This window comes from Nicotiana tabacum, chromosome 19 (assembly GCF_000715075.1).
Source record: "Nicotiana tabacum cultivar K326 chromosome 19, ASM71507v2, whole genome shotgun sequence".
NCBI classification, from domain to species: Eukaryota; Viridiplantae; Streptophyta; class Magnoliopsida; order Solanales; family Solanaceae; genus Nicotiana; species Nicotiana tabacum.
Window position 1 is genome coordinate 28,157,749 of NC_134098.1, and position 23,446 is coordinate 28,181,194.

The following is a 23,446-nucleotide window of genomic DNA, read 5'->3' on the forward strand; positions in this document are numbered from 1 at the left end:
TTAGAAACTGTTGAAGAAATCAAAATGGCTCTTCTTGATTTCGTATTATTTTACTAAATTGGTGATTGAAAATCGTCAATATTGATATTTTGAGGCTTTATTTTAAATTTGAGATCTGGAGCAGATTTGATCGAAATTGGAATTGCAAATGCGAAGAACATTTTGCTGAACAACAAAAAAACTATATCAATCGGATAGACTTGATGAACATTTTAACAAATACGTCAATTGCATAAAACACAAAGTTACACCAATTTGGTAGAGTTTGGTGAACAATTGAACAAACACAAAATCATTCCAACAGGGTAGAGTTTTTAAATAATTAACAATATAGATAGAGTAAATATAGCATATACTCTACCAATCCGGTAGAGAAATCCCTGAAGAGTTGTACGGTCCGGAGGTCATTTTTAAATACATTCAAAAAGGAGAACAATATTTAAAGACCGGCTCGTTATAGGGTCATTCCTGTCAATCACCCTTCTGAACTTGTCACCGAACTCTTAGCTCGTCTTAATTAATTGGTTTAAAATTATGCATTTATACATATGTAATGCGTTTCTTAATACAAATTCAGGATCTAAGCAAAGCGATTGAATTCGTTCGTTCCACACTTAATACTCTAGCTCCGCCCCGTTTACAGTACATTAGCATTTGAGTATTCTAGATATAGAATAACTTTAAGAGATAGATGCAGAGGGAATCTATTAGGAGTCCTAATTACTCAAGACTTCATTGAACTCCTGGAAGCTGTAGTTACTCCAATATGACCACTATTATAGTCATGACACTATCTTTAGTTTATGGAATTTCTGCTAAAGAAATCCTGCGGGAACCTGTTGATGTCTTGGATTACCGCAGGTCAAAATTTGTAATAAAGTGAGTGATTTCTGATGTAAAAAATATTAAGTAGTCGGTAAAGCAATCACAAAAATCATGTTGCTTTCTGGAGTGTAAGAATTTGTGCATAAATTTGGTCTTTCTTTTGGTTTATTCTATTTAAACGCTTCTCGATAGATCTAATGTCTTTTGTAATGACTTGCATTTTCTGTTTAAGCCTCTCCACATTGGCATTGGAGGTCATTTTGATGGGATGTGTTTGATTGAAGAGAACCTGCAAAAGATCACGGAAGCCAAGATATTAAAGTCAATTAGCTAAACTAATAGTAAGACATCTTTCGTTAGTTATTCGTTATTTTCCTGAGATGTTCATGCTTTTTGAATTTTCGTTCCTCTCTTTCAATTAATGATGCCTTTGCTACAACGTCAAAAACGTAAATCTCTATCCACAAAGAGATGTATATGCTGGGAACTTAATAAATTAGATATTAACACACATTACAAATTAGGGATCAATTAATTAGAGTAAAGTACTATTTGTTCAACTCGGATATGGGGCACAATACGAATTTAATTTAAAAGCTTTGTTGGGTTGGGGCAGAGCCAGACTATATTCCTCTTCGAAAATATATAGCGAGATGGCTTGAGAAAAAACGCATGCAAAAATAAAATTTCAAAATTCCATGGACATGCAGAAGACAAATGCATATTTAAATTTGATAATTTTCACGCTGTTCCCAATTATATGTATTTGTAAAGTTTCCCGTACCTTATTGTGAACCAATTTGGTCTCTTTAGCACTTTCAACGTCTTCTCTTGTATCTATTGCTGCAGTTATCTCCCGAAAAATCTTCTTCTCATCAGCTAAAGAGTTACACCCGTGTCTTATCTTGCAACACAAAGTCTTAATCTGTAATTACAAAAGGTAAATGGTTAGTCTCAACATAATAATCTGCAGATTTAGGACGTCGGTAGTTTAATTTGGACAACTTAGCGTTCCTAATACAAACACGGATGCGTTTCGGGCACCTCTCACCCAAGTCCTTGCCATAAGAAGCAAAAGGAGATTAATCTTGGGAAAGTGTCTTACCGATAGAGGCTCATTAAGCTTTGCTTCACATGTACTGTAGACACCTAAGAAAGTCTGTTCTGTATATTCAAATTTTCGTCGTCTTGACTCATAAGAATATGCGTACGGTAGTAGGCTTCTTATGTTTTCAGATAATTTGTCTCTGTCAAGCTGCATATAGAGTGAAGACCATACCAAAATGCAAAAAAGTCGGTCAAAACAATGTAGAATAACGCAAGTTATAGTAACAAAAATGAATAATAATAATAATATTTTTTATGGAAATAGCTCCAATAGTATTGATTATGGTTAGAGATTTTTACTTATCTATACTAATTTTGAAATTTATTTACCTTCACTATTGAGGTTTTAACTTAATTATAAGTCAATATACAAATTATCAATTTTATACAAAATAATGTATTAGACTCTAATATTCCATATTTTCTCTCCCTCTTCCACCCCAAAACTAAACTTATAAATTAATAGAAGAATGTTTGTCCTCTTTCTTGTCAACTTCAGCTATACCTTTATGTGAACAAAGAGATTTGGCATCAAACAATTCTATTATGTTTTCTCTTTCTTTTTATTTTCTATTTTGTTTTTGCTATGTTAAACAATAAACGAATTATCACTTTTGAACGAGGGAAGATCGTTAAATTCTTTTAGCTTTTTGGAATCAATAAACAAAATAGTATTAATTATAAGCGAGTAGATTGAATTGAAAACTATGTTAATCTATTAGAAAGCTTAAAAGCTTTGAATTCGAAAATTAAAATTTACAAAATTATTTTTTGTTTGGATTGGGTGTTGTTGCAAATGATTGAGAATATCATTTGGAGTTTATATCTTAATTTTGAGAGAATATGGTGAAGATTCGAGGTGGTTTTGGTTGAAATTTCATATTAAAACTCGAAAAAGAAAACATAAACAAATTGTATAGATTTTGTATGCCGAGTATACAAAATATCTATAATTATATAATTGTATACAACTTGTATATAAATTATATGTAAATTATTGTTTATGAACGGATTCTGTACAAAACAATGTGTATTTAAGTTGTAGATAAATCGTAGATTTTGACCGAATATGTATATATTTTGTAAAACACTTTAGTTATTTTCTGTAAATATGAAAACTTAGACAAAATCGGGTAAATAAGTTTAAAATCTCGTGTATAGGGAAAACATCTTGAATCATAGAACAAGATATAGTTTAAATTTGCTAAATATGAACCACAAAATTAAGAACATGAAGGAGAGGGGGAGTACCGAGTAAGATTTTACAATATATTAAAAAACTCACTATTTACCGATAATATATGTCAATTAATCTCTCGAACAACAATTCAGAAATATTTGCTCAAAGTTTGAGTATAGATCTAGAAGAATTTAAATTCAATAAAGATACAGGATTTTATTCAATAATAGACTTAGCAGTACATTTTATTTACCTAGAAAAAAAATTAAAAAAAATTGCTTCGATTTACATAAAAAAAAACAACTTTATTTAATAAGATTATTATTATCATATCATTTAAGAAGAATATAATTTTAGTACTAAAATTATTTAAACTTTATTTCAGACTTTATATTATATTATTTTATTTTGTTTTTCTAAAATAATTTAGATTTTCTTTTATATTATTATTATTTTATTTTATTTTTCTAAAATTATTTAGACTTTATTTTATATTATTATTATTAATTTATTATTAAAGACCAAGACCCAATTCTAGATATAAGCCCAATACACTATGAATGCTCAACGTAGGTGAAAAAAGCATGGGCTAGCCAGTTTTTCAGATCGGTAATAAAAAAATAGCCAGTGTTTGTAAAGTTATTGAAAAATAGCTACTATTTTAGCTAAAACACGGAAAGTTCCAGCATAATATGCTGGATTTTGAAGCTCTTGCGTATAAACTTCCAGCATATATTATGCTGGAACTCCAACACATTATGAAATTCCAGCACCTTATATTGGAGTCTCATATGTAAGAAATTCAAATTCCAACATATATGCTGGAATTTTTCCGAATTTTTAATGGCGTTTTTGTTCAAATTTTTATCTTTACATGAAAAAAGGGATAAATTTGAATTACTTTTAAAACTGTAGCTAATTTTTAATTATCAATTGTAAATCAGGTTATTTTTGATTTTTCCCTCAACGTAGTGTAGTTAGCTAATTAGTAGATGTAGCCCAATTTTGTAATTTGCACTTTTTCAATTTTCATTGATTTATTTCCCATAAGTATAAAAGGGGGAACACTTGTACATTTTAAGCAACCAATTCATTTTAATAAAAAAAATCAGATCTTTTTTTTTATCCTTTTTTTTTTGTTAAACCTAAAAATGCTTTATTTTCTTTGAGTTTTTCTCGTATTTGATATAGTATCAGAGTCAGACTCATTTCAATTCTTGATTTATTCAATATTAAGCTTCCATGTTATATTATTCACGCTCTAGTTAGCATGCCTGAGTGTGTGTTTTGGGGGTGAAGGAGGTATTGAGTTTATCCCATATCAATTGCGGGATAAGAATTTAATCTTCTTATATGATTTCAAACAATCCTTACATCGTGAGCTAACTCTAAGGACCCGTTTGGTCATGAGTTTTGCCAAAATAAATTTGGAATTTATTTAGCAAACACATATTTGGCCATAGATTTTGCCTACATTTTGGCAAGATCCCAAATCCCAAAATCACCTCAATTGCTGATTTTGGGCCAAAACATGACCATTATATTTTTTAAAATTTTTAAATATTATCCCAAACTTTTATAGTTTGTAAAAGAGCCCACATTTAAATAATCACCTCAATTTCTGCTCTTGTTCATGCTTCTTTCTTTGTATCTGCTCTCGAAAGAAACTGAGATTGATATCTACTCTGAGGAAGCTGTGACTACCCACTTGCAATTTGTCTTGCAAAAACATGGTTTAGCTGACGAAAAATTTTCACCAGCAGTGCCTTTCTTGCTTAACCCCAGCTTTCGCAAGATATTCGTTCATATGACCGAAAAAAATCAAGTCGAATAGTTTAACGACTTAAAGAAAAATTGAGCTAACTGTTATTTTCATTTTTTTATGTTGTACTCTAATGCATGAAACGCTGATACTAATTATTTTAGTTGTACGTCGTGGTGTAGGCATGATTGTAATCTGAGTAATGACTTCCTATGTGTAATATGAGTAATGACTTCCTATGTGTAATCTGAGTAATGAAGGTTATGTATATACAAGATAGCAAGTTTGTTTGTTTGGTACTATTGAGTATTTGTGATAATTTTTGAAACTTGTGGGTATAAGTCATGTTTCATATTTTTTCAAATAAAAAGTGAAATATGTTTTGAAAAATCATGTCCTAACACATTTTCATCTTCAAATCAAACTTCACCCAAATCAAAATTTTTAAAACAAATTTGAGAATCTATGGCCAAACGCTAGCTAAGAGTTAATTAGGACCAATATCTATTTCTTATAAGTGAATCATCAATATGTATAAGTTAGACAACAAAAGAGAAGAGCAAAGGACAAAAATGCTCTAGTAGAACAAAATAATGACTCAGGCCTACCCCTAATTGCCTATTTCCCCGGATTACTCCTAAAAACTAAGAAACATAAAAGAAATATCTAAAAAGATAAAAAAGGATGATGCACAGTTTTCAATGCACATCAGTTGAAAGTAAAAAAGTAGACATTCCTACGAGCCGAGTTGTCACCGTCATCACATTATGCTCCATTTCCCTTTCGTTTTTTTTTTGCTTGATTCTTATATTTTGTTTTTTCTTTCTTCTTTTTCATTTGATTTAATAGTGTAACGACTCGGTCGGTCGTTTTGTGTATTGTAGTCACATTCCCCTATTTATCACCTCTTCTATGTTCATTTGTGGTTTGTGACTTGCCGGGGTGGTTGGTTTGGTTTTGGGGATGTTTCGGAGCGAATTGGGACAATTATTTCCAAGGTTAGAAGTTAAGTTGGAAGAGTTGACCAGAATTTGACTTTTGTGTAAACGACTCCGAAACAAAATTTTGATGATTCTGATAGTTTTGTATTGTGATTTTGGAATCAGGCGTATGCCCGGATTTGAATTTGGAGGTCTATAGGTTAGTTTGATACTTTTTGGCTAAACTTAGAAAGCTGGAGGTTTGGAAAGTTGAGAGGTTTGACTGAGAGTTGACTTTATCGATATCAGATTTGGATTTAGGTTTCGAAAGTTGGAATAGGTTAGTATAATTTCTTTGAGTATGTTAAATGATATGTCCAATATTCTTGGTATACTATAAAGTATACCACGATTAATGTTGAATTATGGTATATTTTATTTACAACAACAACACAACAACATACCCAGTCTTATTCCACGCTGTGAAGTCTGGGGAGGGTAGTGTGTACGCAGACCTTACCCCTACCTTGTGAGGATAGAGAGGCTGTTTTCAATAGACCCTCGGCTCAGGAAAGCATAAGCACCACATTAATGAAAATATAGACAAGGAGGGATAGTACCAAAAAATCATATAAAAACAGAATAAAAACAACAAAATAGTAAGGTGATCAACAATGAAAGAAAATAACGGTTAGTCATAAAAACCTACTATTAACAGAAAGTGAGACTACGTGCCAATACTACTGTTATGAACACTCTAAACTATCTACTCTACTACCCTAATCCTCGGCTTTCATACCTTCCTATCAAGGGTCATGTCCTCGGTCAGCTGAAGTTGCGTCATGTCTTGCCTAATCACCTCTCACCACCTCTTCTTTGGCCTACCTCTACCTCTCTGTATGCCCTCCATTGTCAACCTCTCATACCTCCACCGGAGCATCTGTGCTCCTCCTCCTCACATGACCAAACCACCTAAGTTGTGCTTCCCGCATCTTGTCCTCAATATGGGTCACACCCACCTTGTCGCAAATTAAGGATGTCCAATGGGACGGGCCATCCCGTCCCGTCCCGGTCCCGTCCCGTCCCGTCCCAGCCCACTTAAATCTAAACAGGATGGGCCCATGTTAAACGGTACACGGGATGGGATGAGATACCTATTTCGTCTCGTTTATCCCATCCCGTCCCGTCCCGTTTGTCCCGTCTTCCCGCGTATTTTTTTAATTAAGTTTTAAATCAAGTGATCAACTAAGTTTCAAATATTTGGGCAAATTTTTGGAGCAACTTTCAAGCTTCAAATTAATTCGTCAAGTATTTGGTGCAATTATTTGGAAAATTTCTTCAAGTTTTAATATTTAATCACGGTGCACTCGTTCCATCTCCTAATTTCAATATATAATTTTTGCGTATCATTTTAGTGCTTAATTTTTTTATTTACTTTACGTGTTCTATTTATGTATTTCATTTGTGTGTTTAATTTTTGTATTAACTTTTTTAATTTAATTTCGTATTTAAATTATGGCACCTAAAAATGTATTTGGCCTATTTAAAAAAAGTAGTAAAAAAAGTAGTAAAGGTGATATTAGTAGTAATCCTAATCCTAGTTCTAATCCTAATCTTTCTCCTAGAATTAGAAAACATATAGATGAAATGACTCATGTTGATGAAACTTTATTTTTTCAACCCCCCGCATGTTATAATATTAATTTCGAAAAATAACTAGATCATGAAACTTTACAAAGACAATTTGGCAATGATATTTTTATTGAAGACGAAGAAAATGAGGATGAAGAAAATGAGGAAGAAGAATTAGATAAAACACCCACTAGTCCCGCAACACAAGCTCCAACTCAAAGTCAATCTTGGTCTGGAGCTATACCTCCTGTACCTCCTATAATGGGTAAGCCTAAGGGTGAACGTGCCAAAAGCCCAAAATATCACTTGTATGAAAATTTTTTAAGTCATTACAAGTCTTTTGTTTTAATATTTTATAAATCTTTACTTAGTTTCCTAATTTTTTTATAACTTATTAAGTTTTAAGTTTATTAAATAAGTCAAAAAACTAGCCGTTGTAAACTTTAAAAACTTAGTCATTGTCAAAAAACTAGCTTTTTGCCAAACTTAACGCTTAAATAATTAATTTTATTTTTAAAACAGCCCACTTAAGGCCCGTGAAACCGTCCCGTCCTATCCCGTTTGTTAGCGAGATGGGATGGGCCTACCATTTCATCCTGTTTATCCTGTCCCGTTTAGGCCTATCCCGCCACCGTTCCGGCTAAATGTCGTCCCGTCCCGTTGGACGGCCATATCGCAAATAACCTAATTTATGATCCTATCTAACCTGGTGTGCCCGCACATGCATCTCAACATCCTCATCTCTGCTACCTTCATCTTCTGGACATGAGCGATCTTGACTGGCCAACACTCAAACAAAGTATACCATGATTCAACACTAATTATTGTATACTTTATTTGAGTATATTAAATAGTTTATTTGGTATATTCCACATTGATATAACATAATTAGTGTTAAATCATGATATACTCTATTTGAATATGTTAAATGGTATATCTAATATTCTTGATATACTGTACAGTGGTATACTATGATCAATGTTGAATCATGGTATACTTTGTTTGAGTATGTTATTTAGTATACCCAATATTCTTGGTATACTATATGTCGGTATACCATGATTATTGTTGAATAATGGTATACTTTGTTTGAGTATGTTAAATGATATACCTAATATTCTTGGTATACCATACATTGATATACCATAATTACTATTGAATAATGATATTCTCATATTCTTGGTATACTATGCATTGGTATACCATACTTAGTATTGAATCATGGTATACTTTGTTTGAGTATGTTAAACGGTATACCTAATATTATTGGTATACTACATATTGTTATACTATAATTACAGTTGAATCATAGTATTCTTATATTTTTTGTATACTACATAGTGGTATACCATGATTATTGTAGTATATCAAACTTTAGGATTCGCCGATTTAACTATAAAGAACAAAGAAATGTGAAGAGTGAAAATTCTTTATTATAGAAAAAACCCATTTTTTCTTAGAAAATGGAAAAACATCATCTATACAAATAAAATAAAAAATCAAATAATAAAAAAAGTGATACGGTAACTCTCGGTAATGATAATGACTAATTATGAAGAAAGTGTCACAATACTAATTTACATCATGCTTTAGTTGTACTGTCATATTTGTTATGCATATTAATTATCTTGAATAGAGCTGAGACTAGAGATTGTAAAATTGAAAACTTCCAATTTAGAATTCTTATTTCGGGGAAGAATTGATGAATATTTAATATCTCTTAAAAATGCATGTTCTCTCGCGTCGCAAGTACTTCTCCGAGCGAGGTAAACTTCTCTATTCTCATGGGAGCGGGTCGTTCGCCTCGGCAGTATAATATATGCATCTATGGTTTGTGCCGTTCGACCCTCGGCAGTGCACACTGTATATTTTTGGATCGGGCCGTACGACCACGGCATAAATCGTGCGTGATAATACTCGGAGCCTTACACTTGATATTACTTTTTGGCTCGGGAGGTTATAATTCATTTAATGACAAAAATTGATTTGGGGTTAGTAGATGTTGGCTAGAAATTTTGGAATTTATTATCAGTTAATGAGTCATTTATTGACTACTTGACATTGTGTTATTATTATTATTATTATTATTATTATTATTATTTCCATGTCCCATACATGTTTAGAATTTCTGTATTTTATTGGTGGCCTATAGTAAGTGTCGATGTCGACCCCTCGTCATACTTGTTCGAGGTTAGACTGGATACTTACTGGGCACATGTTGTTTATGTACTCACACTACACTTCTGCACTAATCATGCAGGATCTGAGCCAGGTGCATCTGGCAGTCATCCCGACGCGCACCCCTGATACTCCGAGACTTAGTGGTGAGCTGCTTTCCGAGTCCTTTCTGCAGCAACCGGAGTCTCTCTTTTGCATTTACTTTCTGTCTACTCTATTTTCAGACAATAGTTTAGTGTTTTGTATATTGTACTAGTAGCTCATACACTTGTGACACCAGGTCTTGAAATTATGCTAGTAGACATTCGATGGCTTTTGAGTAATTATTTCATCACACTTGTTCTTATATTAGTTTCAACTTTATTTTATTAAATTATTTTCACCTCTTACTTACTTAATAAATAAAAACTAACTATTTCGAAGTTGTTAAACAGAACAAATACATGGCTAATTCACCGTTGGCTTGCCTAGCGGCGACGTTGGGCGCCATCACGGCCTATAAGTGAAATTGGGTCGTGACAACATGGTATCAGAGCACTAGGTTCACGTAGGTCCCATAAGTTATGAGCCAGCCGAATAGAGTCCTGCGGATCGGTGTGGAGACATCCGTACTTATCTTTGAGAGGCTATAGGGAGTTAGGAAACTACTCTTTCTTCATCTCATATCGTGCAGTTGATGTTGTGCTAAGTATCTTTTTCTTATTCTCTCACAGATGGTGAGAACGCGCGCGGAAAATGTACCTGATCATGGAGGAGCTGCTCCCCATGTTGCTAGAGGTCGAGGGAGGGCTCCAGCTCGTGGTACAGGACGGGGACGTCCTAGAGTTGCTCTAGTTGTGCCACCAATGGATCCAGTAAAGGACCCTATTATTAAGGAGCAGGATGAGGTGCCTGCAGCAGAGCCGACCCCAGTAGATTTCATGTCTGCACCAGGATTCCAAGAGGTCATGGGCTGTATGTTGCGGTTCATGGATTCTATGACTCAGACTGGTTTATTTCCAGCGGGCCCAACCATATCTCAGGTGGGAGGGGAAGCACAGACCCCTACCGCTCAGGCTCCAGGTCATGCAGCTGTCGTATATCAGGCCCCGGGCGCACTAACCATGGGTGAAGCTCAGCCAGTTGCAGCAGCTATACCTGAGCCCATGCCAGTTGCGGCCGACGAGCCACAGAAGCTATTGGATAGATGAACCAGGCTACATCCTCCTGTCTTTAGAAGTGAGCGACATGAGGACCCCCAGGACTTTATTGATCGGTGCAGGGAGAGACTGTGCAACATGAGGATATTTGAGTCCCACGGGGTGGACTTTACCACCTTTCAGCTAAAGGGTAGGGCCCGTCGATGGTGGCAATCCTATCTTCTCGGTAGACCAGCAGGTTCTCCTCCCTTGACTTGGGACCAGTTCACACGTATCTTTCTAGATAAGTATATTCTACCCTCTCAGAGGGACGAGTTGCGGTTTCATTTTGAGCAACTCCATCAGGGTCAAATGTCTGTGACCGGCTATGAGGCGAGATTCTCTGAGATTCTTTATTGCAGGGTTGCACTATGGTATCCAGGCCACCATGGCCCGGAAGGTTGAGATGGGGACTTCTTACAAGCTAGTTGTGGAGATAGATCGGAGGATCGAGGGTGTTCGTCAGTGGAGCCGATAGCAGATGCCGCGAGACAAGTGGTTTCGTTATTTTGAAGGGTTCAGTGGTGCTCCGTCTAGGGGCAGAGGTCAGTTTAGGAGAGGCCAGCCTAGCAGGCCCACATATCCAGCACTACCACCTTCTCGAGGTGCTCCAGTGCGGCCCTATTTCAGCGCCATACCAGAGAGCTCCTACCGCCCACCAACTATTCAGGGTTCCTCCAGTGGGTATTCAGGCCATCAGGGTCAGACTTCAAGTCAGCAGTCCACCGCTCCGAGGGGTTGTTATGAGTGCAGGGATCCTGGCCATATAAAGAGGTTTTGTCCCAGATTTTGGGGCAAGGCAGTACAGCAGGGTCATCAGCTTATGATTTCCGCACCAGCTGCCGCACCAGCCGTCCGGCCACCCAAAGGCGGAGGGCAGGTAGGTAGAGGTCGTCCTAGAGGTGGAGGCCAGTTAGGTGGTGCTCCAGTTAGGTTCTATGCTTTTCTGGCCAGACCAGATGCAATAGCCTTAGATGCCGTGATCACACGTATTATTTCTGTCTGCGGTAGTGATGTTTCAGTACTATTTGATCCAGGGTCTACATATTCACATGTTTCATCTTTGTTTGCTCATTTCCTGGGTGTTCCTCGCGAGTCCTTGGGTACTCCTATTTATGTGTCCACACCAGTGGGCGATTCTGTTGTGGTGGATCGGATCTACCGGTCCTGTATTGTGACTTTCTGTGGTTATGAGACTAGAGCAGATCTTTTGTTGCTTGATATGATCGACTTTGAGGTCATCCTGGGCATGGATTGGTTATCTCCATATCACGCCATCCTCGATTGCCATGCCAAGACTGTTACCTTGGTGATGCCAGAGTTGCCTAGATGGGAGTGGAAGGGTTCGTTTGTCAGTGCATTTAGTCGAGTTATCTCTTTCCTGAAGGCTCGACACATGGTCGAGAAGGGTTGTTTGGATTATCTAGCTTATGTTCGAGATACTACCGTAGAGACTCCGGCGATTGATTCAGTGCCCGTGGTTCGGGAGTTCTCCGATGTGTTTCCTTCTGATCTTCCAGGCATGCCGCCAGATCGTGATATCGATTTCTGCATTGATTTGTCTCCAGGTACCCAACCTATCTCTATTTCTCTGTACCGCATGGCTCCGAAAGAGTTGAAGAAGTTGAAAGAACAGCTTGAGGAGTTACTAGCAAAGGGGTTCATCAGACCGAGTGTGTCGCCTTGGGTGCACCGGTGTTATTTGTGAAGAAGAAAGATGGGACTATGCGGATGTGCATTGATTACTGCCAGTTGAACAAAGTTATCATTAAGAACAAGTACCCGTTGCTGCATATTGATGATTTATTTGACCAGCTGCAGGGTGCCAAGGTGTTCTCTAAGATTGACTTGAGATCGGGGTACCATCAGTTGAAGATTCGTGATTCGGATGTTCCGTAGACAGATTTTCGGACTAGATATGGCCACTATGAGTTTCTAGTGATGTCCTTCGATTTGACTAACGCCCTGACAGTATTTATGGATTTGATGAACCGAGTGTTCATGCCATATATTGACTCGCTGTCATTGTCTTCATTGATGACATTTTGATCTACTCGCATAACATGGAGCAGTACGAGCAGCATTTGAGAGTGGTGCTTCAGACCTTACGGGAACAGAAGTTATATGCTAAGTTCTCTAAGGGTGGGTTTGGGTTAGATTCTGTGGCATTCTTGGGCATGTTGTACTAGGAGAGAGTATTAAGGTAGATCCCAAGAAGATCGAGGCAGTTCAGAAGTTGGCCTCGTCCTACCACAACGACCGAGATCAGGAGCTTCTTGGGGGTTAGCAAGTTATTATCGCCGGTTTGTGGATGGGTTCTCATCTATTGCAACACCTTTGACTAGAAGCACCCAGAAGGGTGCTCCGTTCCGATGGTCTAATGATTGCAAGGCAAACTTTCATAAGCTCAAGATCACCTTGACTTCAGCACCAGTGTTAGTGTTGCTTTCTGGTTCAGGGATGTATACTGTGTATTGCGACGTTTCACGCGTTGGCCTGGGTTGTGTATTGATGCAGGAGGGGCGAGTTATTGTATATGCTTCACGTCAGTTGAAGCCCCACGAGAAGAATTAACCTGTGCACGATTTGGAGTTGGCCGCGATAGTTCATGCTCTTAAGATCTGGAGGCATTATCTTTATGGGATGTCCTGTGAGGTTTACACCGATCATCACAGCTTGCAGCATTTGTTCAAGCAGAGAGATCTCAATTTGAGATAGCGCAGGTGGCTTGAGTTACTAAAAGATTATGATATTACCATCCTTTATCATCAGGGTAAGGCAAACGTAGTTGCGGATGCCTTGAGCAGAATGGCAGAGAGCATGGGTAGTTTGGCATTCATTTCAGCAGAGGAGAGGCCATTAGCTTTGGACATTCAGTCCTTGGCTAACAGACTTGTGAGGTTGGATATTTCAGAGCCCATCCGAGTTCTTGCATGTGTTGTCGCCCAGTCTTCACTATTCGAGCAGATCAAGGCTCGCTAGTACGACGATCCGCACTTATTGGTTCTCAGAGAGACGATACTACGTAGAGGTGCCAAGGAGGTTATTATCAGTGAAGATGGTGTTTTGCGACTCCAGGGTCATCTGTATGTCCCTAATATTGATGGATTGAGGGAGAATATTTTAGAGGAGGCACACAGTTCTTGGTATTCCATTCATCTAGGTAATACGAAGTTGTATCGTGACCTGAGGCAGCATTATTGGTGGCGGCGGATGAAGAAGGACATAGTCGAGTATGTAGCGAGGTGACTAAATTTCCAGCATATTAAATATGAGCATCAGAGGCCAGGTGGCCTACTCCAGCAGATGGTTATACCTGAGTGGAAATGGAAGCGCATCACTATGGACTTCGTAGTTGGGTTGCCGCGGACCTTGAAGAAGTTTGGTGCAGTTTGGGTCATTGTTGACAGGCTAACTAAGTCAACACACTTCATTCCGGTCGTGACCACGTATTCTTCAGAGAGATTGGCCCAGATTTACATTCAGGAGATTATTCAGTTGCATAGTGTGCCCGTTTCCATCATATCAGATAGAGGCCCTCAGTTTACTTCACATTTCTAGAGGGTAGTACAGAGTGAGTTGGGGACCCGGGTAGAGCTCAGCACAACCTTTCATCCGCAGACTGACGGGCAGTCGGAGCGGACGGTTCAGATCTTGGAGGATATGCTCAGAGCATGTGTGATTAACTTCGGAGGGCAGTGGGATCGATTCTTGCCTTTGGCCGAGTTTGCTTACAACAACAATTATCAATCCAACATCGAGATGGCTCCATTTTAGGCTTTATATGGTCGGCGATGTCGTTCGCCCATCGAATGGTTTGAGCCCGGCGAGGCTAAGTTATATGGTACTGACTTGGTGAAGGATGCCTTGGAAAAGGTAAAGTTGATTCAGGAGAAACTTTGCACAGCACAGTCCAAACAAAAGAGTTACGTGGATCAGAAGGCGCATGATTTATCATTTATGGTGGGCGAGAAGGTTCTCTTGAAGGTCTCTCCGATGAAGGGAATCATGAGGTTCTGGAAGAAGGGCAAGATGAGCCCAAGGTTTATAGGTCCATTTGTGGTGTTGAGACGAGTTAGGGAGGTTGCTAATAAGCTTTCTTTGCCTCCCAGTCTATCGGGAGTTCATCCAGTCTTCCACGTGTCTATGCTCCGGAAGTATCATGCCGACAGGTCGCATGTGTTAGACTACAACACGGTTCAGTTAGATAAGAGCCTGGGTTATGAGGAGGAGCCAGTTGCCATTGTTGACAGGGAGGTTTGCAGTTAAGGTCCAAGAAGATTTCTGCGGTAAAAGTTTAGTGGAGGGGTCAACCAGTCGAGGAGGCGACTTGGGAGACCGACGAGGACCTGCGGAGCAGCTATCCACACTTATTCGGCACTCCAGGTACGATTCTAGACCCGTTCGAGGATGAATATTTGTTTAAGAGGTGGAGAATATAATGACCTTACCGGTCATTTTGCTTTCTAGATCCCCGTTCCCCTAAATAAGACCTCCGTATGTGCATTTACTATTTTATGACTTGCGAGGATGGTTAGTTCGGGTTTGGAAGGGTTCGGGTTGAAATCGGAACACTTAGTTCCTTATTATTGGCTTAAAAGGGGTTAAGTTTGACTTGGGTCAACATTTATAGTAAACGACTCCAGAACCGAGATTTGATGGTCCCAATAGGTTCGTATGATGATTTTGAACTTGGGCGTGTGTTCGGATTCGGTTTTGGATGACCCAGGAGCGTTTCAACGTCTAAAGTTGAAAGTTGGCACATTGAAGGTTTTAAAGTGCTTTAAATTTGGGTTGAAGTAGGTTTTGGTGTTATCGAGGTCCGTTTGGGATTCTGAGCCTGGGAATAGCTCTGTATGGTGATTTAATACTTGCACGCAAAATTTGGTGTCATTCCGAGTAGTTTAAGTATGATTCGGCGCATTCGGAGCAAGTTGGAAGAACTTGAAGTTCATAAGTTGATTCGATTTAGTTTGGAGTGCGATTCTTAATTTGATGTTGTTTTACACGTTCCGAGGGTTTGAGCGAGTCCGCCTTATGTTTACAAACTTATTGGTATATTTGGTTAAGTCCCCGAGTGGCTCGGGCGAGTTTCAGACGGGGTTCAGATCGATTTGGGCCATGTTGAAGAGCTGGGAATTTTCTGTTGCTGGTGCGACCGCTTCTGCGGAAGTTTGGTCGCAGAAGCGACCTCGCAGAAGCGGGGTGAAGCTCACAGAAGAGGCTTGGGTAGCCTGGGTGTGTAGTTGCAGAAGCGAGGAAAGGGGCGCACCTGCGAAAGCGCAGGTGCGAGGCAGATGATCGCAGAAGCGGGCAAGGTCGCTGGCGCGGCACGTACGCTACAGAAGCGGGCTCGCATAAGCGAGCCTTTGTCCGCAGAAGTGGAAGTAGGCCAGCTAGGAGAGGGCCACATCTGCGATGCATTTTACGCAGATGCGGAGCCGCAGAAGAGGCCAAATCTCCGCAGAAGCGGAAACTGCTGGGAGGCAGTGAGGTCCATTTAAGACGGGACTTAGGCCATTTTGGTTCATTTATTTTACTTCTTGGGCGATTTTTGGAGCTTCTTAGACAGGGATTTCTACCTAGCTATTGAAGGTAAGTAATTCCTATCCAATGTAAGTTAAATACATAGATTATGTTTAGTTGAAAAATACATAGGTTTACATAAATTCCTTAAATACATAGATTAAGATCTAAAATAGTAAAAATTATAGGTTTAGTTGAAAAATCTAGGTTTTGATAAAAATGGGATTTAACCACGAAAATAGTTATGAAATTGGGTAAAAATTATATATTTGAGTTCGTGAGGTTATGGGTAATAATTATCTTTAAAAATTTTCGAAATCCGGGCACGCGGGCCCGTGGGTGAATTTTAGGAATCTTCCAAATTGGGTTGGGTAATTACTCTAATAGTTAAATTATGAACTTTTGAGTATTTATTGATTTATTTATAGATCGTATTTGTGGACCGAAAGTGAGCTTGTGAACGAGGTAAGTCTCTTGCCTAACCTTGTAAGAGGGAACTCATCCCCTTAGGTGTATCTTGTTGTGTGTTATTTGTGTGGGAAGCTACGTACGCACTAGGTGACGAGAGTTCGTGCGTAGCTATATTTCATGAGATGTCCGGGTAGTCTTAGATTTACATCATGCTTTAATTGTACTGTCATATTTGTTATGCATATTAATTATCTTGAATAGAGTTGAGACTAGAGATTTTAAAGTTGAAAACTTCCAATTTAGAATTCTTATTTTGGGGTCATTGATGAATATTTAATATCTCTGAGAAATCCATGCCCTCTCACGTTGCAAGTACTTTCGCGAGCGAGGTAAACTTTTCTATTCTCATGGGAGCGTGTCGTTCGCCTCAGCAATATAATAGATGCATCTATGGTTCGTACCGTTCGACCCTCGGTAGTGCACATAGTATATTTTTGGATCGGGCCGTACGATCTCGACATAAATCGTGCGTGATAATACTCGGAGCCTGATTACACTTGATAACTCTTCATCAGACGATTTTCCACGTGGAATGAATTACTTTATGGCTCGAGAGGTTATAATTTATTTAATGACAGAAATTGATTTGGGGTTAGTAGATGTTGGCTAGAAATTTTGGAATTTATTATCAGTTAATGAGTCATATTTCATTGCTTGACATTATGTTATTATTATTATTATTTCCATGTCCCATACCTGTTTAGAATTTCTGTATTTTGTTGTTGGCCCATAGTAAGTGTCGATGTCGACCCCTCGTCACTACTTCTTCGAGGTTAGACTGGATACTCATGGGGTAAATGTTGTTTATGTACTCACGCTACACTTCTACACTAATCGTGCAGGATCTGAGGCAGGTGCATCTGGCAGTCATCCCGACGCGCACCCCTGATACTCCGAGGCTTATTGGTGAGCTGCTTTTCGAGTTCGTTCTGCAGTAACCGAGTCTCTCTTTTGCATTTACTTTCTGTCTACTATATTTCAGATAGTAGTTTAGTGTTTTGTATATTCTACTAGTAGCTCATACACTTGTGACACCATGTCTTGGAATTATGCTAGTAGACATTTGATGGTTTTTGAGTAATTATTTCACCACACTTGTTCTTATATTCTACTAGTACGTATGTTATTGCATTCAACTTCTACCAGTGTCTTTTACATGACATTTAAAAAAAATATCGAAAATTAACCGAACCGTACCGATACCGAAGAGAAACCGACATGATTGAGACGATTTTGAAAATTCTAATTTTGGTTATACAAAATAAAATAACTAAAAAATTAGTATGGTATAAATTTTATAAAATAGCCGGCCGAATCGAACCATTGACACACCTAGTATACTATTACAATTTGGTCATTTTTGAATTTTTTGAAATTTCTTTTGAGTTCTTTTTCAACATTTTCAACGGAGTTCTCATATTTTTTTTTGTTTTTTCTTAAACTAAAATATTTAGTTTGAAATATTTTATTGGAGGCTCTAGCTACAGGTTGAGTTAATTTGGTAAAAATTCTAGAGTAGATTTTAGAAATTGAGTTGAACTAGCGAAAAAGACTAATTTATAATATATATAAATAAAAATAAAATATTATATACCTTTTTGGTATATTATATTTAATTCATTAGTGTATATTTTACTGCGTTGAACTGGAAAAGAAGAATTTGTACTATATACCAAAATGGTATATCATATACCATTTTGGTATATAATGCATTCCAACGGTATACTGTTACAGTATACTATATAATGTAACGGTATACTATTAAAATTTGGTCCTTTTAGAATTTTTTTAAAATTTTCATTGAGTTCTTTTTCAACTTTTCAATGGAGTTCTCATGTTTGTTTTTTTAAATTTTTTTTCTTAAACCAAAATATTTAGTTTGAAATATTTGATTGGAGGTTGTGGTCAAAGTTTGAGTCAATTTGGTAAACATTCTAGAGTAGATTTTTGAAATTTAGGTTGAAATTGAGTTGAACTAGCGAAGAAGACTAATTTATACTATATACCAAAATATCATTTTATATACCACTTTAGTATATAATATTTAATTCAATAGTGTATAATTTATTGTAATTGTATTATAGTATGTGATATAAAGTAACAATAAAGTTAAATTTGGTATTTTGTTTTACAAAAATTCAATGTGTCTGTATTCAATTTTCTAACAGAGTTCTCGATATCATATACCCAGTCAGTATATGATATATATCATGTGGGTATCACGGTATACTGCAATAATATACTTCAACTGTAACTAATATATTATTTTTGGTATACTATATGCTAAAGTAAGTTATTTTTTAATAATTAATATATAGAAAATACAAATAAATACAAAGAAAAAAAATAAAGGAGCCAAAAATATGTGCAAAATTAGATTATGAAAAAAAGGAAATAAAAAATGACTTAATATAATGATAATAATAATTCAAAAAGAAAAAAAATAAAATCAAAAAAGAGAAGAGAAAATAGTTATAATGTATAAGTTATTCTAATAATTGAATTTAAAAATAAGAAAATAAGAAAAAACACAAAATCGATATTATACCAGTTATATTAAAATAAAAGTGAAAAAATATTTATTTTATCAGTTATCTTTTCTTATTGTATAAAAAAAAGAATAATAATAAAAAAGAGCAAAAAAAAAGTCAATGAAATTAGATTATGGAGAGAAAAGGAAAAAAAAAAAGAAAAAATGAGTTAAATGAAATTAGAAAAGGAACAACAAATAAAGAAAAAATTAAATATAAAAAAAAAATAAAGGAGCTAAAATTGAGTGTGAAATTAAATAATAATAATAATAATAATAATAATAATAATAATAATATTATTATTATTATTATTATTATTATTATTATAAATGAATAAAAGAGAAAAAAGAAAAAAAGTAAGAAGAAAACGAGAAAAAAGAAAAGGAGAAAAGAAAGAAAAAAGAAAAGAAGCAGAGAAATAAAAAAGGAAAGGAGAAAAAAGAGGAAATTATCTACAAAAGCTACCATGGGTAGGAAATATAATTAGTTTGATGGGTATAAAAGTAAATGGGTAGGTAGGGGTAAATAGTTTTATTTTTGTGGGTAATTATATCATTCACCCTTTAAGAAACAAGAAAGAGATATATCACTATTCTCACAAGGTCCAATTTCCCTAAACATACCTCCCCACAACAACAACAACAATAAATTCAGTAGTTTCCCACGAGTGGGGTATGGGGAGGGTAAGATGTACACAACCTTACCCCTACCCCTGGAAAGGCAGAGAGGCTGTTTTCAATAGACCCTCGGCTAAAGAACGACTAAAAAAGAAAAGGTAATTGCAACAAGTAGGAATAACAGCAAGATAAAATAAGATCGAATCCAAGAATGCAGTCAAACTCTAGGTAGTAATAGCCATCTATGAATAAAAGATAACATAATAACACTAATACTAGCGAACTGAGTAAGACAAAGAGAAACGCTCAACTACCTACTAACCTTCTACCCTAATCTTGGACCTCCACACCCTCCTGTCTACGGCCATGTCCTCAGTCAGCTCCAATTGCGCCATGTCTCGCCTAATAACCTCTCCCAAAGACTTCTTAGGCCTACCTCTACCCCTCCTGCTGCCCACTGAGGCTAATCGCTCACACCTTCTAATTGGGACTTCTATACTTCTCCTCTTAACATGCCCGAACCATCTCAACCTCGCCTCCCACATCTTATCCTCCACAGGGGTCACTCCCACCTTTTCCCGAATAACTTCATTCCTAATCTTATCCAATCAGGTATGCCCACATATCCACCTCAACATCCTCATCTCAGCTACTTTTAGCTTCTGGGCATGAGAGCTCTTGACCGGCCAATACTCTGCTCCATACAACATAGTCAGTCTAACTACAACCTTGTAGAACTTACCTTTTAAGTCTCAGCGGCACATTCTTATCGCACAAGACACCGGAAGCGAGCCTCCATTTCATCCATCTTGCTCCGATACGATGCGTGACATCTTCATCATTCTCCCCGTTACCTTGTATTATAAATCCAAGATACTTAAAACTACCTCTCTTGGGGATGACTTGCGTACCAAGCCTCACCTCCATATCCCTTTCCTGGGTATCGTTGCTGAACTTGCACTCCATGTATTCCGTCTTGGTCCTGATGAACTTGAAACCCTTAAACTCTAGGGTCTGCTTCCAAACCTCCAGCCTCTCGTTAACACCACCCCGTATCTCGTCAATTAAAATAATGTCATCAGCAAATACCATACACCATGGTACCTCACCTTGAATGTGTCTTGTCAATGCATCCATCGCCAAAGAAAATAGGAATGGACTAAGAACTGACCCCTGGTGTGACTCCTTAACCGGAAAGTGTTCCGATTCTCCTCCCGTTGCCCCAACCCGAGTCTTAGCTTCATCATATATATCCTTAATCATCCTAATGTAGGCTACTGGGATCCCTTTAGCCTCCAAGCATCGCCAGAGCACCTCTCTCGGGACTTTGTCATATGCTTTCTCTAGGTCAATGAACACCATGTGCAAGTTCTTCTTCATCTCCCTATACCGCTCCACCAATCTCCTTATAATGTGAATGGCTTCCACAGTCGAACTCCTCGGCATGAAACCGAACTGGTTATCAGAAATGGCCACACTTTTCCTCACCCTCACTTCAACCACCCTTTCCCAAACTTTCATAGTATGGCTTAGCAGCTATGAAAACTAGTAGTAACGACAATTTTCTTTTTTGTTAAATTGTGATGCAACATTGCAAGGATAACGATCTGCGTAATATATTCAAAATAAATTCAACAATTCATATAAAATGTTCTTTGCTTCACCACAATGGAAATTGCCCCTAATCACAATTTTTCTTTAGTACTTACTCGAGAAAAAGGATACTAATAAGTTTTATAAATAATTTATGTATAAGAAACTATCAAGATATTATTATTTTTATAACCATGGTGTCCGGCCTAGATTGCGCGTACCTTGATTAGTTTTATGGGATAACGATCTGCGTAATATATTCAAAATAAATTCAACAAGTCAAATACAAAGTTCTTTGCTTCACCAAAGGAAATTGCCCATAATCGCAATTTTTCTTTATTACCTTAAGGTCAACTAACTTTCTTCAATTTTGCTCATAAAGGTACTTTCCGAGAAAAGGGATACTAATAAGTTTTCTAAATAATTTATGTATAAGAAACTACCAAGATATTATTTTTATAACCGTGGTGTCCGGCCTAGATTGCGCACCTTAATTAGTTTCGTGAGATACCTACCACCTCCCACCAACAACAGGTATCATGTAACTCTATCCACAAAGATTTAGATAGATGTGAAGAAATTACCTAATATTATTTGCCTCGCTGAAATTTGAACCTAAGACCTCAAGTTTCTTATCTTCAGGTTTCTTATCTTCTCCATAAACCATTATGTCACACCCAATGTGTTATGGTAAAGTCTAAATTGCATCCAACGCGTCGGATTCTGGGAATAACAACTATTTGTGAAATAACAAAGAGGTGAATGGGGCTTCTGAAGATATACTTGTAACTTCGTAAAGTTATAATTACGTATATATTATAAGTAACGATAAGTTTTACATCTGGAAATCTGTGGTAAAATTTAAGCTTATCATAGTCAAGATTCAAGAAACAAGTGGAAAAAATGAAACAGAAATAAAAACAGGGGATGAAAAGTCTAGTTACCTTTCTCTCTTGTAACTTTTCAAAAATCTTAGCTCGAGTTTGATTTTCCTTGTGTATCAAATTTAAAGCCCTTTCAATTCTCCAGTTGATTTCAGGGGTTCTGGAAGCTTCATTGCTTGATGCCATGGATTTTTTCTGAATATTCTAAACCCAATTTCTTGAAGGTGTAGATAAAATATTAAGAAGGTTTATGTGGAGAAAAATGATGAATGGTTCTTTGAAGAAAATTAATTATACTACCGCTTAAATATAAAGAAGGAACTTGGGCCTCAAGAAAGTCAACTCCATTTTTCTTCGTTATTATCATTTTTGTATCATAATTTTGTCATAATGGAGACTTTTGGGTATTTTTAAAAGAACATGTCAAGACCTGTTCAAGATACACACCTTTCCATTGAATTTTGACGTGGTCTCTTGGGAGAATTTTGAAACCTTCACTCCTATACAAAATTAATTATCTGATAAGTTAATTTTATCATTCAAAATTATGAATATTTGGCCATCAAAGCTTAATTATTTTATGGTACTTATCAAACTTAGAAAGTGCCAACTCTTATTTTCTTATTAAACAATAAGACGACTAAATATTCAAATATTAAGATATTATCTCTAAATTTGTTGATTGAATAACTAAAACCATTTATTTCCAAAGCAACAGAATGAGTATAACTTTTTTTATTTTAAAACTAACAAATATATATTAACAATTAAATATGGTATATAAAATGTTATAGAAAATCTTTATTTGCATTATGATGTACAAATGAATTCTTTGATTAATCAGCTCTAAAATCAAGTGGCAATAGCAACCGACAGTGGTGGTAAGGGGAGTGAGTGATGGTTTTGAGGTCGTGATCGTGTAGGGACTATATGATTGTGATTGTGCGGTGATGACCAGAGATATAGTTATACCGTAGTTGCTGGCAGTAGATGTGGTTGATGGTGGGGTTAGTTGTTGATATAGTTGTTGGAGGTTGTTGCA

The 23,446-nt window shown here is 36.8% G+C and overlaps 1 protein-coding gene across 2 annotated transcripts; it reads right to left on the minus strand.

Annotated features, from left to right (window-relative positions):
* Positions 1–207: 207 nt before the first annotated feature.
* LOC107778579 (uncharacterized) lies at positions 208–22,778 on the minus strand. Of its 2 annotated transcripts, none has more exons than XR_001646406.2 (4): positions 4,726–4,881; positions 1,931–2,080; positions 1,610–1,750; positions 208–1,114 (listed from the first exon to the last, which is right to left on the minus strand). XR_001646406.2 is itself a non-coding variant. In XM_016598870.2 (4 exons), exons 1-4 carry the CDS (start codon positions 22,588–22,590, stop codon positions 935–937), a joined length of 597 nt encoding a protein of 198 aa, XP_016454356.1. In that variant the 5' UTR covers positions 22,591–22,778; the 3' UTR covers positions 208–934. The 2 variants fall into 2 exon arrangements, 1 of the variants encoding a protein (XP_016454356.1); XM_016598870.2 differs by lacking the exon at positions 4,726–4,881 and adding an exon at positions 22,465–22,778.
* Between the last annotated feature and the right edge of the window lie 668 nt (positions 22,779–23,446).